General features: G+C 41.7%; 1 protein-coding gene across 1 annotated transcript; it reads left to right on the top strand.

Moving 5' to 3' along the window:
• The first annotated feature begins 4899 nt into the window (after positions 1 to 4899).
• CCN3 (cellular communication network factor 3) lies at positions 4900 to 12025 on the top strand. Its single transcript, XM_075825799.1, has 5 exons — positions 4900 to 5055; positions 7194 to 7413; positions 7655 to 7906; positions 9657 to 9862; positions 10437 to 12025. The coding sequence occupies exons 1-5, from the start codon at positions 4915 to 4917 to the stop codon at positions 10731 to 10733; spliced, it is 1116 nt and encodes a 371-aa protein (XP_075681914.1). The 5' UTR covers positions 4900 to 4914; the 3' UTR covers positions 10734 to 12025.
• The last annotated feature ends 725 nt before the right edge of the window (positions 12026 to 12750 follow it).

The raw sequence follows: 12750 nt of genomic DNA, 5'->3' as shown, positions 1-12750 counted from the left end.
AGGGCCAGAGAGGATCATAACAGCAGGCTTTTTGCTTGCTTACTTTTTGGCTGGTGTTGTGGGTTTGGGAAAAGCATTTATAAGTTTTATTTTCAACTACACGTGGCCCCTTCCCTTCACCCAGCGTGTTCTGTAGAAACAATCGCCAACTCTCTCACACCTTTTCTATATGATGGTTATTTATGACTTGTTGTTCGAATTTTTATATTGTATTTATAAAGCTATTTTTGTTCTTTCATTTATAGTTGTGAGCTTGTCGGAGGAAAGAACCTTTCTGTTGGTCACAGGATGATGGTCAAGGTGGCCGACATGATGAGTGGGAACATCAAGAGCAGGCTCTTAATTGGTTGCAAGCTTTTCTCCCTTTCTATTAGCTGTAATAAAGCTCTGGCCATTCCACTTCTACCAACAACAACCATGTACATGTTTTTTATTATTAAGGTTTTGTGATGAGCAATAGGTCTGTTCCTGCATTCTCGTCATCTACCGACTAATGAGCAACTGCTGCACAGCTGGATCATCAGAGTAGGTCAGATGACCACACTGATGTGAGTCACTGTGGCTCGTTTAGAGAAAGGTGACCTGATTGGTCTGCCTCTCCTTAAGAATCCCTATAACCTATAGTAATTGCTATGTATGTTTGTCATGTGAGAATTAGATCATGTGCTCCTGTCTAGTGATGTGTTTTTCCAGCTCTGCCTAAGTATTTCCTCAGTCCATGTTTGCTTGTTTAGTCCTGTTAGTTGATTAATTTTATTCTGTTTCATTGTGTTCTTTTATGCTTACCTGATTTCCCTGAGTTTGCACTCAGTTTGTGCTCTTATTATTGCCTCTGGTTCCTAGTGTCTGCAGATTATGGACTCCAACACAGGGGTTGTGTGGCAATATCTACAAAGGGGTTGTGTGGCAACATCTACAAAGGGGTTGTGTGGCAATATCTACAAAGGGGTTGTGTGGCAGTATCTACAGAGGGCACTATGGCAGTATCTACAGGGGGCACTGTGGCAGTATCTACAGGGGGCACTGTGGCAGTATCTACAGAGGGCACTGTGGCAGTATCTACAGAGGGCACTGTGGCAGTATCTACAGAGGGCACTGTGGCAGTATCTACAAAGTGCATTGTGGCAGTATCTACAGAGGGCACTGTGGCAGTATCTACAAAGTGCATTGTGGCAGTATCTACAGAGGACACAGTGGCAATATCTACAGAAGGTACTGGGACAGTATCTACAGAGGGCTCTATCTACAGAGGGCACTTTGGCAGTATCTACAGAGGGCACTGGGGCAATATCTACAGAGGCAGAGGCGTAGCTAGGTTCTCCAGCACCCGGGGCAAAGATTCAGCTTGCCCCCCCCCCTCGAACCTCTTTCCCGACATCTCCTGCCCCCTCGCCAGGATTGCCACACAGCCCTCCTGTAGAAGTCACAGTTCATATACGGATAGTGAAGTCAGGGAGCGGAATCCCTGGGAAAAGCGTCGGCAACACTTTGGCCGGGGTTTCCTCCATACCTCCCAACTTTCAGGTATAACAAAGAGGGACAACCGATGTGGCACGCATAGCAACACAGTATAATGCCATCTAGCTGCCCTCACACAGTATAATGCACCTTAGCTGCCACCATACAGTATAATGACCCTATAGCTGTCACTATACAGAATAATGCCCCCATAGATGCACCCATACAGTATAAAGCCCACACAGATGTGGACAGTGATGTCAAGGGCTTCCCCGGGCACAGCGCTCTAAGTAGCGCTGTGCCCGGGGAGTCCACGGTGAGTGGAGGAGCTCCCTCTGCTCCTCCGCTTTGAACTAATGCTGAAGCAGGGAGCTTACTGTTCCTAGCTTCAGCATTAATTAAACTGTACCTGTGCCCAGCCCGGTGCCCCCCCACCGTTTCTCCTAGTTGCGCCCGAGGCACATGCCCCTCCTGCACCCGCTTGCTATGCCCCTGTACAGAGGGCACTGGGGCACTACCTACAGAGGGCACTATCTACAGAGGGCACAGTGGCAGTATCTACAGAAGGGCACTATGTCATTATCTACAGAGGGCACTGTGGCAGTATCTACAGAGGGCACTGCGACAGTATCTAAAAAGGGGTTGCCCAATATTGACATTCTTGTGTCTGCCAAACACTGCCAACTGAGCAGCCAGACTGCATTTAGTGACACTTAAACTCGAAAACTGGATTGTTAAAATAAGCACCTGAAGTAAACTCGAAAATTTCCAGTAAGTTTAAACCTAGCAGTATTCTTTTAGTAATATCGTATTGTTATAGTAGTTCAAATAACTAATTGATTAACAATACTGACATTTGAAAGTAATGCGGCCCGTCAACTGCAATTGTTTTCTATGTGCGGCCCATTTACCCGCCCAAGTTTGAGACCCCTGCTCTAAATTATACAGCCATAATGTACCAAATAATACCATTATCCACTATACAAGGAACAAATATCACCATACTGTTACTGAACAAAATCCAGTATACCAACATTACCAATGATACCACTATCAATGGACAAATAATAGAATCCACACCATAACCACACATTGCCATAACAAAGTGACTGAACTAATACTACCATACTGTCTGGAATAAAAACCGTTATACAAAGACCAATATAGCCAGTATACAGTGACCCTGTAGTGGTAGGTTCCAGTTATACACAAGCACTCTGCAGACCATATAAGTGAATACAATAGTCACAGTATACCAAGGAAGATATTACCAATGATACCACTATATAAGGGACAAATAATACAACCACATCTTGACCACATTTTACTACCACATTTTGACTGAATAATACAAAATACTGTTGCTGAATAAAAAAACACACTATACAAAGACCAAAATGACTACCATACAGTGAAAATATAGTGGTAGATACCAGTCTTACACAGGCGCTCTGCAGACTATATAAGTGAATAAAGAATCCAATGACTCACAGGTAACGTTTTCTCAGATTGGATTTGTTCACTTTCCCTTTTCTTCATTTTGCCCAAAGTGCCATGATGACTCTCATCTTTGCAGAATTTATAGAACAGACATCTTTGGCTTCTCGATTATCCAGCACACTCCCCACCTATTTCAACTCTCTACGCAAACTCGCCATACATAGTGCCCCAGATGGTAATTATGCCCCTCATAGTGTCCCACAATACTTTCCCCACACAGTAGTAATGTCTCTCTACATAATAGTAGTAGTCCTTCTTTGTGCCACCATATAGTAAAGTGCCCCCCATATAGTAGGTGCCTCCATATAGTAAAGTGCCCCCATATAGTTGTTAGGTGTCCCTATCTAGTAAAGTCCCCCCATCTAGTAGTTAGGCCTCCATATAGTCGTTAGCCTCCCATTAATAGTGTCCCAATATAGCAGTTAGGTGCCCCCATATAGTAGATAGTGCCCCATATAGAAGTATTCCCCCTTCACTAATAGTGTCCCCTTTGCACAAACAAAAATAAAAAAATTAAACCTAACGTCATTCCCATATTAAGCTGATGAGTCTTCTGCCTGCTGCCCGGCACATGCATTACATGCATTGCGCTGTAGTGACATCAACGCACCTCGTGCACCAGGACGTCAAGCTAACGTCCTCAGCGTCCTACCCGACCTCTAGTAGGCCACAGGCCTAAAACCGCTTGTGGCTTACCAGAGCAAGTGGTGGGGCAGGGAGCCAATGGCTCTCTGCTCTGCCATAGTAAGTGGCACACGCACGGAGGCCCGGGGCTGGCGGGCACTCTTCCTCCGGGCTTGGTCATGGTAACACCCCCTGCGACCACGATCATTATGTCCATGCCTTCAATTTTGTTCACAACTAGGCTCTACTGTACTCCTGCCGTCTTATGACCAGTTGGGTCATTCCGATTTTAAAGGTATTAATTCTGTGTATCCAACTTTTTTCAAAGTTTTTCTATTCTGTTTCGTTAAGCCCACTGAGCTCCTGGGTACAGTTTCATGTCCTCTAATACAAAATGCTGATTAGCAAATATTACAAAAATACATATAAAACTAAAAAGTGCAGACTAAAGGGACCCAAATATTAGAGGGATCTGCAGATAAAAGGGAGCCACAGAATTGATGGATCTGCAGACTAAAGGAACCGGCAGACTAGTGGAATCGCCAGAATAAAAGGACCCGCAGACTTGAGGGAATCTCAGACTAGATGAACCGGCGGACTAGAGGAAACGGCAGACTAAAGGAAATAGCAGACTAGAGGAATTGGCAGACTAGAGGGACCAGCAGACTAGAGGGACCTGCAGACTAGAGGGACCTGCAGACTAGAGGGACCTGCAGACTAGAGGGACCTGCAGACAAAATTAACCGGCAGACTAGAGGAACCGGCAGACCAGTGGAATCGGCAGACTAGAGGAATTGGAAGAATAGAGGGACCAGCAGACTATAGGGACCTACAGACTAGTGAGAACCTCAGGCTAGATGATCCGGCAGACTATAGGGACCCGCAGACTAGGTGGACCTCTCTACCATCTCTAGTCTCAATCATTTTCCTGGACATGAGGCTGAATGTTCTTTTGTAATAGCCCAGAGATTATATAACAGTATCAACCCCAATGTGAGTACAGTAGATTCCGCCTGCACGTCCCCTCAGACTGTACGAGACGTCTGGAGATGTGGTTACAGAAGGCATTCCTCATGTTCAGATGAGTAATCAGTTCCTCTGACACAAATCAATTCCATGAGCAGGATGGAAAACGCATTCCTTCTCACAAGAATTACATGTGTTTCTTTCCTCCGGAAAACTATTACATTGCCATCTAGTGTCCATTACCCAGGGCTTATTTAGAGAAAGGTAGTGGGAGGAAAGTTTTTGGGAATCGTCATCATCTCAGCTACAGCCCATCTCAAGAAGTGCAACCAATAGGATGGCGCCAGTCGTAGCTGTGCCCTATATATGAACAGGGTGAAGGCGAATGAGAAATACAGAAAACTAATCCTTACAAGTTGGAAATCAGCAAATCTCTTCTACTGGGACATGATGATCTGTGGACGGAGCCTGCTGCCTGCCCTGTGCTCACTCCTGCTCGTTCATACAGTAAGTCCTTATATATGTCTTATATGAAATCTGTATTATAGTATTTCAGGCTACATTGTCTTATATGGGGGTAATATGACTATAGCATCAATAAAATAATTTTTCACGGATTTTATCATCTCATTTTTGTTATTTTAAGGATGATATTAGGTGTATCATGATTATATTCAGACCTCAATATACCGCACTGTATGCTGCCATACCGGGAGTTTTCTGGTTTTATGTAGATGACGCTTACAAATTGTATAACAAAAAGTTCTAAAAACTTTCTCGTTCTTTGAGAGAGATTTATCAAAATTATTGCAAGGCAAAAGTGAGGTAGTTGTTCATCGCAACCAATCAGATTCCACCTTTCATTTTCCCTTTTGAAAATGAAAGCAGTGACCTGATTGGTTGCTATGAGCAACTACTCCACTTTTCCCATGCACCAGTTTTGATGTCTCCACCTTTGTGTTTCAAGTCCATTCCATTTTTCAAAAACTCTACTTGCTGTCAGGGAATTAAAAGTTTTTGCTTTAAACATTCAAAGGCTTAGGGTATGGTTACACAAGGGTTTTAATGTTGCGGTGTTTACCGCAAATTCCTTATGGCCGGAAAAAATAGTCATTTTTTAAACCTTTGAGGCCACTTTCACACGCCAGTAATTTTCTCAGTATTTTGTATCAGTATTTATGGCGGCCAAAACTAGGAATAAGTACAAATATCAAAGAGGTGCAAATCTTTCCATTATCGTTTTCCTCTAAGGGTATGTTCACACGCTTACTAAAAAACTTCTGAAAATACGGAGCTGTTTTTAGGGGAAAACAGCTCCTGATTTTCAGCCGTTTTTTTAGCAACTCGCATTTTTCGCTGCGTTTTTTTTACGGCCATTTTTGGAGCTGTCTTTCTATAGAGTCAATGAAAAACGGCTCAAAAAAACTGCCATTTTCCCATTGAAATCAATGGGCAGATGTTTGGAGGCGTTCTGCTACCGATTTTTCGGCCGTTTACGGCCCAAAAAAGTCAGAAAATAAGCCGTGTGAACATACCCTCACAGTTGTAAAAAAGACTAGGTAGAAATGGTTTTGAGTTCCTGACAATAAACAATAGTTTCCATCCGCTGACAGCAAAGCAAATATATAAAAAAAATGGTATGAAGTTGAAATTTTAAGTATATTAGTAGGTCCTACAACATTTTATTATTTATTGACAGGTTATTGTGCGATAGTTAATAAATTATGGGTCAGAAGAGAACCTGTCCGCTCTCCTGACGTGTCGGTGTAAATGAATACAATCACAATCCTTGCATCTTTTTTTTAGAACTACGGGTTGTGCCGTTCCTCTCTTATTCCTCCTAGAAATGTATGAATAAATTGACAACTGGGTGTTACTATTCTCCTTGTCAAAAGGGTGTGTCTCTGATTGGACATTGTCAGACTGTGCAGGGACACACCCCCAACTGGTAACTGGTTCATAAATGTGTAGGAGGAATAACAGAGGAACAATATAATGTAGAGTTCTATGTAAATATACTCCAGAATTGTGATTGCATGGGGAATACAAGTATTTACTAAAACACAAATGTCAGCAGAGGCAACAGGTCCTCTGAGATTACAAAATTTTGGAGGCCTCTGGCATTCACTAGAGGGAGCCCACTGAATACAGATTTAAATGACTCTTTAAATGACTCTTGTAGAACTTTAGGGTTAGAGGAAAGTTAGAGGAAAGTCTGATTTTAATTGTGCCAAACCTCCTTGACCTTTCTCAGCCGTCAGCTTAATGCAATTGAGCCTTGAGCTTTTGACCAGAGTAAGGGTACATTTACCTGAGTCACATTTTTTACACAATATTCATAAAAATTGTATGTAAACAGACCCTAATGTGAGACAGACTGGTTGCTAGGGACTTGCTGCCTGACAGCTCCAAATACTGCAGCTGTCACACAGTATATCCCTAGCAACCAGACTATCGTTAATTGCTCACATCGTAAACTTAAATCTCGACTAGCGCTGTGCGGACAGCAGAGACGGAGAAAGAAACTTTCCAGCGGTCAGGCCATACCATTCCCCACCCTTATTTAATGTGTAATATTTATATACATGTATAAGAGAATGTAGAGGTTGAACATCATATATCTTCTCTCTATGCTTATCCTGCAGGTGATCTCTCAGACATGCCCATCACAGTGTGGACCATGCCCACAGGAACCGCCAAATTGTGTTCTCGATGTGCCAGTTGTGCTAGATGGCTGTGCCTGCTGTCCAGTGTGTGCCAGGCAGCAAGGAGAGATCTGCTCTGAGGTGCTGCCATGTCAAGAAGACCTGGGCCTATACTGTGACTTCAACGCAGAGCTGAAGAGTGATGTGGGCATATGCATGGGTAGGTGCTTGACTAAAAAGGATTGTGGGAGATTAAACTACTGTATACCATAAATTTCCCTTTTCCAATTGGTGGCCTTCAGAATTTTAAATGCAGCTCTTGATGTGACTAGAGCATAAGACATGATTTCCAGTATAACGGTTACGTGTTCTCTTATATATTTTTGTTAGATGGAACTGCTGCTGTTTTACTTCTTTATCAGTTCTGTAACTTCATTGTTTTTATAATTTTCTTATATTAGTGCTCGAAGGAGGCAAATGTGTGTTTAATGGGGCCCTGTACGGCAACGAGGAAACCTTCCAACCGAGCTGTAAATACCACTGCAAGTGTGTGGATGGACAGATTGGATGCGTCCCAAGATGTAATCTGGATCTACAGCTCCCAGGACCGGATTGCCCCTTCCCAAGAAAAGTAGCTGTCCCCGGGGAATGCTGTGAGAAGTGGGTGTGCGATTCAAAGGAAGAAGTGGCATTCGGTGGCTTCGCTATGGCTGGTAAGATATAGGTCTAGATGTAAGAATTTGTTAGATATTGCTCTCTGTATGCATTTACAATGTAGTTTTAGATATTTATTTTTTTAAATAGTTTAATTTTAGAAATGTCCAAATTCTTAAAAGTAAAAAAAGATCACGTTTCCCAGGAAATTTACATGGGGCGGTCGAGTGACCTACAGCATCCAAAGCTTATCTCCGGCAGTCCCATTGAGAATAATTGAAGTGGCAGCGCACATGCCTAACTGCCGTTTCTTTCAAACAAGGGATTCAGGACCCCCATTCTCTGGATGAGTGGGGGTTCCCCCCCCCCCCCACGATCAAACACTTTCCACCTATATTGTGGATAGGCGAAAAGTTATTTTAGTGGGATAAACCCCTTCAAACTCCACCTGAAATTGATCACCATTATATATGGATACAGTATATTTTACATTTAATTTCTGAATAATCTTGTAAATACATTGCATTACTTGTCTTGTACTGATCCCGAGTTACAGCCTGTATTATACTCCAGAGCTGCACTCACTATTCTGCTGGTGGAGTCACTGTGTACATACATTACATTACTTATCCTGTACTGATCCTGAGTTACAGCCTGTATTATACTTCAGGGCTGCACTCACTATTCTGCTGGTGGAGATTAATACAGACTCTAACTAAGGATCAGTACAAGATAAATAATGTAATGTAAGTGACTTCACCAGCAGAATAGTGAGTGCAGCTCTGGAGTATAATACAGGATGTAACTCGGTATCTATATAAGATAAGTAATGTCATGTTTGTACACAGTGACTCCACAAGCAGAGTAGTGAGTGCAGCTCTGGAGTATAATACACGATGTCTTAGGATCAGTATAAGATAAGTAATGTAATGTCATGTATATACACAGTGACTACACCAGCAGAATAGTGAGTGCAGCTCTGGAGTATAATACAGGATGTAACTCAGGATCAGTACAGGATAAGTAATGTAATGTATGTACACAGTGACTACTCCAGCAGAATAGTGAGTGCAGCTCTGGAGTATAATACAGGATGTCTCGGGATCAGTATAAGATAAGTGATGTAATGTATGTACACAGTGACTACTCCAGCAGAATAGTGAGTGCAGCTCTGGAGTATAATACAGGATATCTCGGGATCAGTATAAGATAAGTGATGTAATGTATGTACACAGTGACTACTCCAGCAGAATAGTGAGTGCAGCTCTGGAGTATAATACAGGATGTCTCGGGATCAGTATAAGATAAGTGATGTAATGTATGTACACAGTGACTACTCCAGCAGAATAGTGAGTGCAGCTCTGGAGTATAATACAGGATATCTCGGGATCAGTATAAGATAAGTGATGTAATGCATTAACAAAGCATTTCATGTAGAATTATTAAAAGTGTAACTGTCAAATATAGCTTGTAAGTCAGAAATAGCAGGGCCACACATACTGGGTAACTGTGGGAACGCTTAATAGATGGACTGGGGATCAGGGGGGCAAGTACTCCTGTCCAATCATAGAAGATAATTGTATAAGCTTCTTCCTCTGTGGCTCCTGAATCCCACCCAGGTCAATAGTAGGAAATGTCAGAGGGTCCAGAAAATCTACGGGTGGCCCTGGTTGGAGGCACATGTTTGGGTGATTTATCCTTTAAAAACTTTGAGTTTACACACAAACGTCTTACTAATGCTAATGTCATAGAATAAATAGTTTGTCTCAGATAATTGATCATGATCTCAATTTTTTTTTTTTTGCACAGCTTATAGACCTCAGGCCACGTTGGGAGTAGATATGGGCACCAACTGTATCGAGCAGAGGACAGAGTGGAGTGCTTGCTCTAAGACGTGTGGCATGGGGCACTCATACAGGGTGACGAATCGTAATCGCCGATGTGAAATGCAGAAACAGATCCGCCTGTGCATGGTGCGACCATGTGATGAGGAGACCCAGGGACTTATAGAAAAGGTATCTAGTCATTTATCCACCATGACAACTGTTCTCACATCCATAAGTCCAACACGTACAGTACAGTAAAGCGACATCACCTCATATGTAGAACACAGACACATACATGGCCGCATACAGTCATTATCATGTACAGCAATGACACCTACAATCCTCGCACAGAAAACTCACGTTTTCATGGGGATGGATGAAGCTCAGATCATCTTGCTATTTCCGTTATATGAGATATGGCTAGAAATATATAATTACAGCTCACAGACAATGCATTGATGTGGACCTGTCCAGTGCTTTGCCTCAATGTCACAGATATGTTATTTGCAGAATATAGACTACTGTAATTAACCGCTTACAGTCTCCTAATAGATTTTAACTCCTTACAGTCTTGCATCTGGATACCTCCTACCTTACAGCGAGGGATTTTTATAATAACATAAGAATTGCTATTCATGCAGTTCCCTAATTTATTGATATATTGTATGTTTATTATGGCGATCAGGCGGCATAAAACTATTCTGTTTACTCCTCAATGTAATGAATATTTTACTAAAGTTCTTATTCTTTCATTCTCTTCCAGAAAGGAAAAAGATGTGTGAGAGTGAGGAAATCGGAGACAGCCGTCCATTTTGAATATAAAAATTGCATCAGTGTACACAGCTATAAAGCCAAGTTCTGCGGTGACTGCACTGACGGGCGATGCTGCACCCCCCACAGCACCAGGACTGCCCAGGTCGAGTTCCGGTGTCCTAATGAAAGAATAATGAAGAAACTAGTGATGTTCATTAACACATGTGTCTGCCATAATAACTGCCCCCGTGACACCAGCCTCCTCCAGACTGACAATGCCAAGTTCCCCAGCCTGAGAATATATTAGTTTACCTATTATGGGACTTTAATGCCTAACTCACACCTACACACATCTGCAGAATGTATGATTATTTCTTGTCATACAGTCCTCCCCTCAGTGTATTCTGCAGGATGTGGTACTTCAGGTTCCTAGAAACCATATACTGTAGTGGTCACAGAAAGTTGTATCTGCTGTATAGTATACTGCCTCTCCATGCTGCACAGGCTTGTTTTAGGCCCCTCCCTCTCAGGCAGCATAGAGGATAGGATAAGAATTCATGCTGATCCAGGATAAAACATGCAAGACACGGAGGAATAGGTGCAGGAACAAGACTAAATTCTGTGGAGATAGGCTTTATAATCTTGAGGAGCCTCTTGAATTTCTTATTGTGTTTCTTATTTTGTAAATTTTAGATATTGCAAATGTAAAAAACAATCTACCAAGGATTGTGTGAATATGACACTTTTATATAACTTTTTTTTTAAGATCTGTGATTCATGGACTGTTCTTATTGTAAATATTGTAAATGATAATATATTTTTAGTTAATATTGAGTATGTCTGGATTGTTATACGGCTATTGAATACATAGAGCAGGATTTCCATTGTGTGATTGAGAGTTAAATCATGAAATATCTTTTATCCGTGTATTTTCAGCCAAAAAGTCTTCTCTGTGGTTGATAATGTGTAAAGAGAATTTCCACCTCAAATCAGAGCAATATCTGAGATGTCCACTTCAGCTGGATGACAACCAACATTCCCGTCATTGTAGCTCCCACAGGGTTGTCATCCTTTTTTCCAAAAATCCTAAATGGCAAATCTACCTAGTTATGCAGTAATATGGGGAAAATTGCTACCTAGGCAGATCTGCCATTCAGGAGTTGAGTGACAACCCGGTGGAAGCTGCAATAACGAGAATATTGGTTGTCACCCAGATTTTCTAGAACTAGATATAACTAAAAGTCTACTAAATAGAATATTATTAGACTTTACACATGGGTTTATATCTACAGGTGAGTTGTTCATTGTAGGTGGCGATGATCTTTAATGCTGATATTTCTGGTTGATATCGGCATATTTTTTGTAGGCTACTAATGCCGATATGTGATATTACAGATATCAGTGACATACACCCGACTGAGTGCTTGTAAATAGCAGTTGTGTGATTCCCGCTCTTTCTTCTTGCATGTATTTATAACGCAGCATCACTGATGGACAATGAACCGCGTCTTTTTGTGGAAAGAATTTCCTATTTTATTTCAAAATTTTGTGTAAAGCAAATTTATATTTTTTCTAATAAATCAGACATTCTAAGTGTTACTATTGTAGTATTGTATTTTATATTCACTCTATATCATTTGTGATGTCAACCAAATAATAGAAACCTCCATAAATGGCAGCCTGCATTCTGCTCACCGGTTTGAAAGGGAATTGGGGCAAAACGGATTTATTATAGTGCTCTGTCCTATAGTTGGATCCTTTTTGTTCATTATAGAGGAGATTCCCATAATAGAAGTCTATTAGGAAATTGCTATATATGTGGATACGTTTACATTAGGGAACCTGAGTTGAGTAGCATGTATATTGCACTTACTGAACTGCCCAATTAGGTGCCAATGGTGGGGGAAGGGGATGTGGACAGGTTAAATCGTCCGTGTGGCAGAGGGTTTTTTTTATGGCCATCACACGGATGCATGTATTTTTATGGGCAGTTCACACGGCCGCTGTTTTAACGGACCGCGTGAGCAGCCCGTGAAAAAATAGGACATGTCCAATTTTTGTCCATTTACACGGATCCCTCAATAGACTCAAGTCTATAAGGGATTTGTGAAAACGGGTCCCACACGGGTGCAAATCGGCCGTGACACACGCTCGTCTGAATAAGGTGTTACTGTCCCTGTAATTGATAATAAACTAATGATGTAATTTAGTTGGAGTTACTCCATTAATTATATAAATGATGATCATAAATATAGGGGTTTTCCTATGAGAGACATTTATGACATATCCACAGGATATGTCATAAATGTCAGATAGATGCAGGT

Source organism: Rhinoderma darwinii, chromosome 5 (assembly GCF_050947455.1).
Source record: "Rhinoderma darwinii isolate aRhiDar2 chromosome 5, aRhiDar2.hap1, whole genome shotgun sequence".
Lineage (NCBI taxonomy): Eukaryota > Metazoa > Chordata > Amphibia > Anura > Rhinodermatidae > Rhinoderma > Rhinoderma darwinii.
Note: the sequence above shows the minus strand (reverse complement) of the source record. Positions and strands in the feature narration are given on the sequence as shown.

What these genes read in the sequence shown, in the direction of transcription:
- CCN3 (XM_075825799.1), top strand. Translation starts at nt 4,915, where the DNA reads ATGAACAGGGTGAAGGCGAATGAGAAATACAGAAAACTAATCCTTACA. An exon ending in CGGTGGCTTCGCTATGGCTG is followed by an intron (nt 7,907 to 9,656) that starts GTAAGATATAGG and finishes TTTTTTGCACAG; the next exon opens with CTTATAGACCTCAGGCCACG. An exon ending in CCCAGGGACTTATAGAAAAG is followed by an intron (nt 9,863 to 10,436) that starts GTATCTAGTCAT and finishes ATTCTCTTCCAG; the next exon opens with AAAGGAAAAAGATGTGTGAG.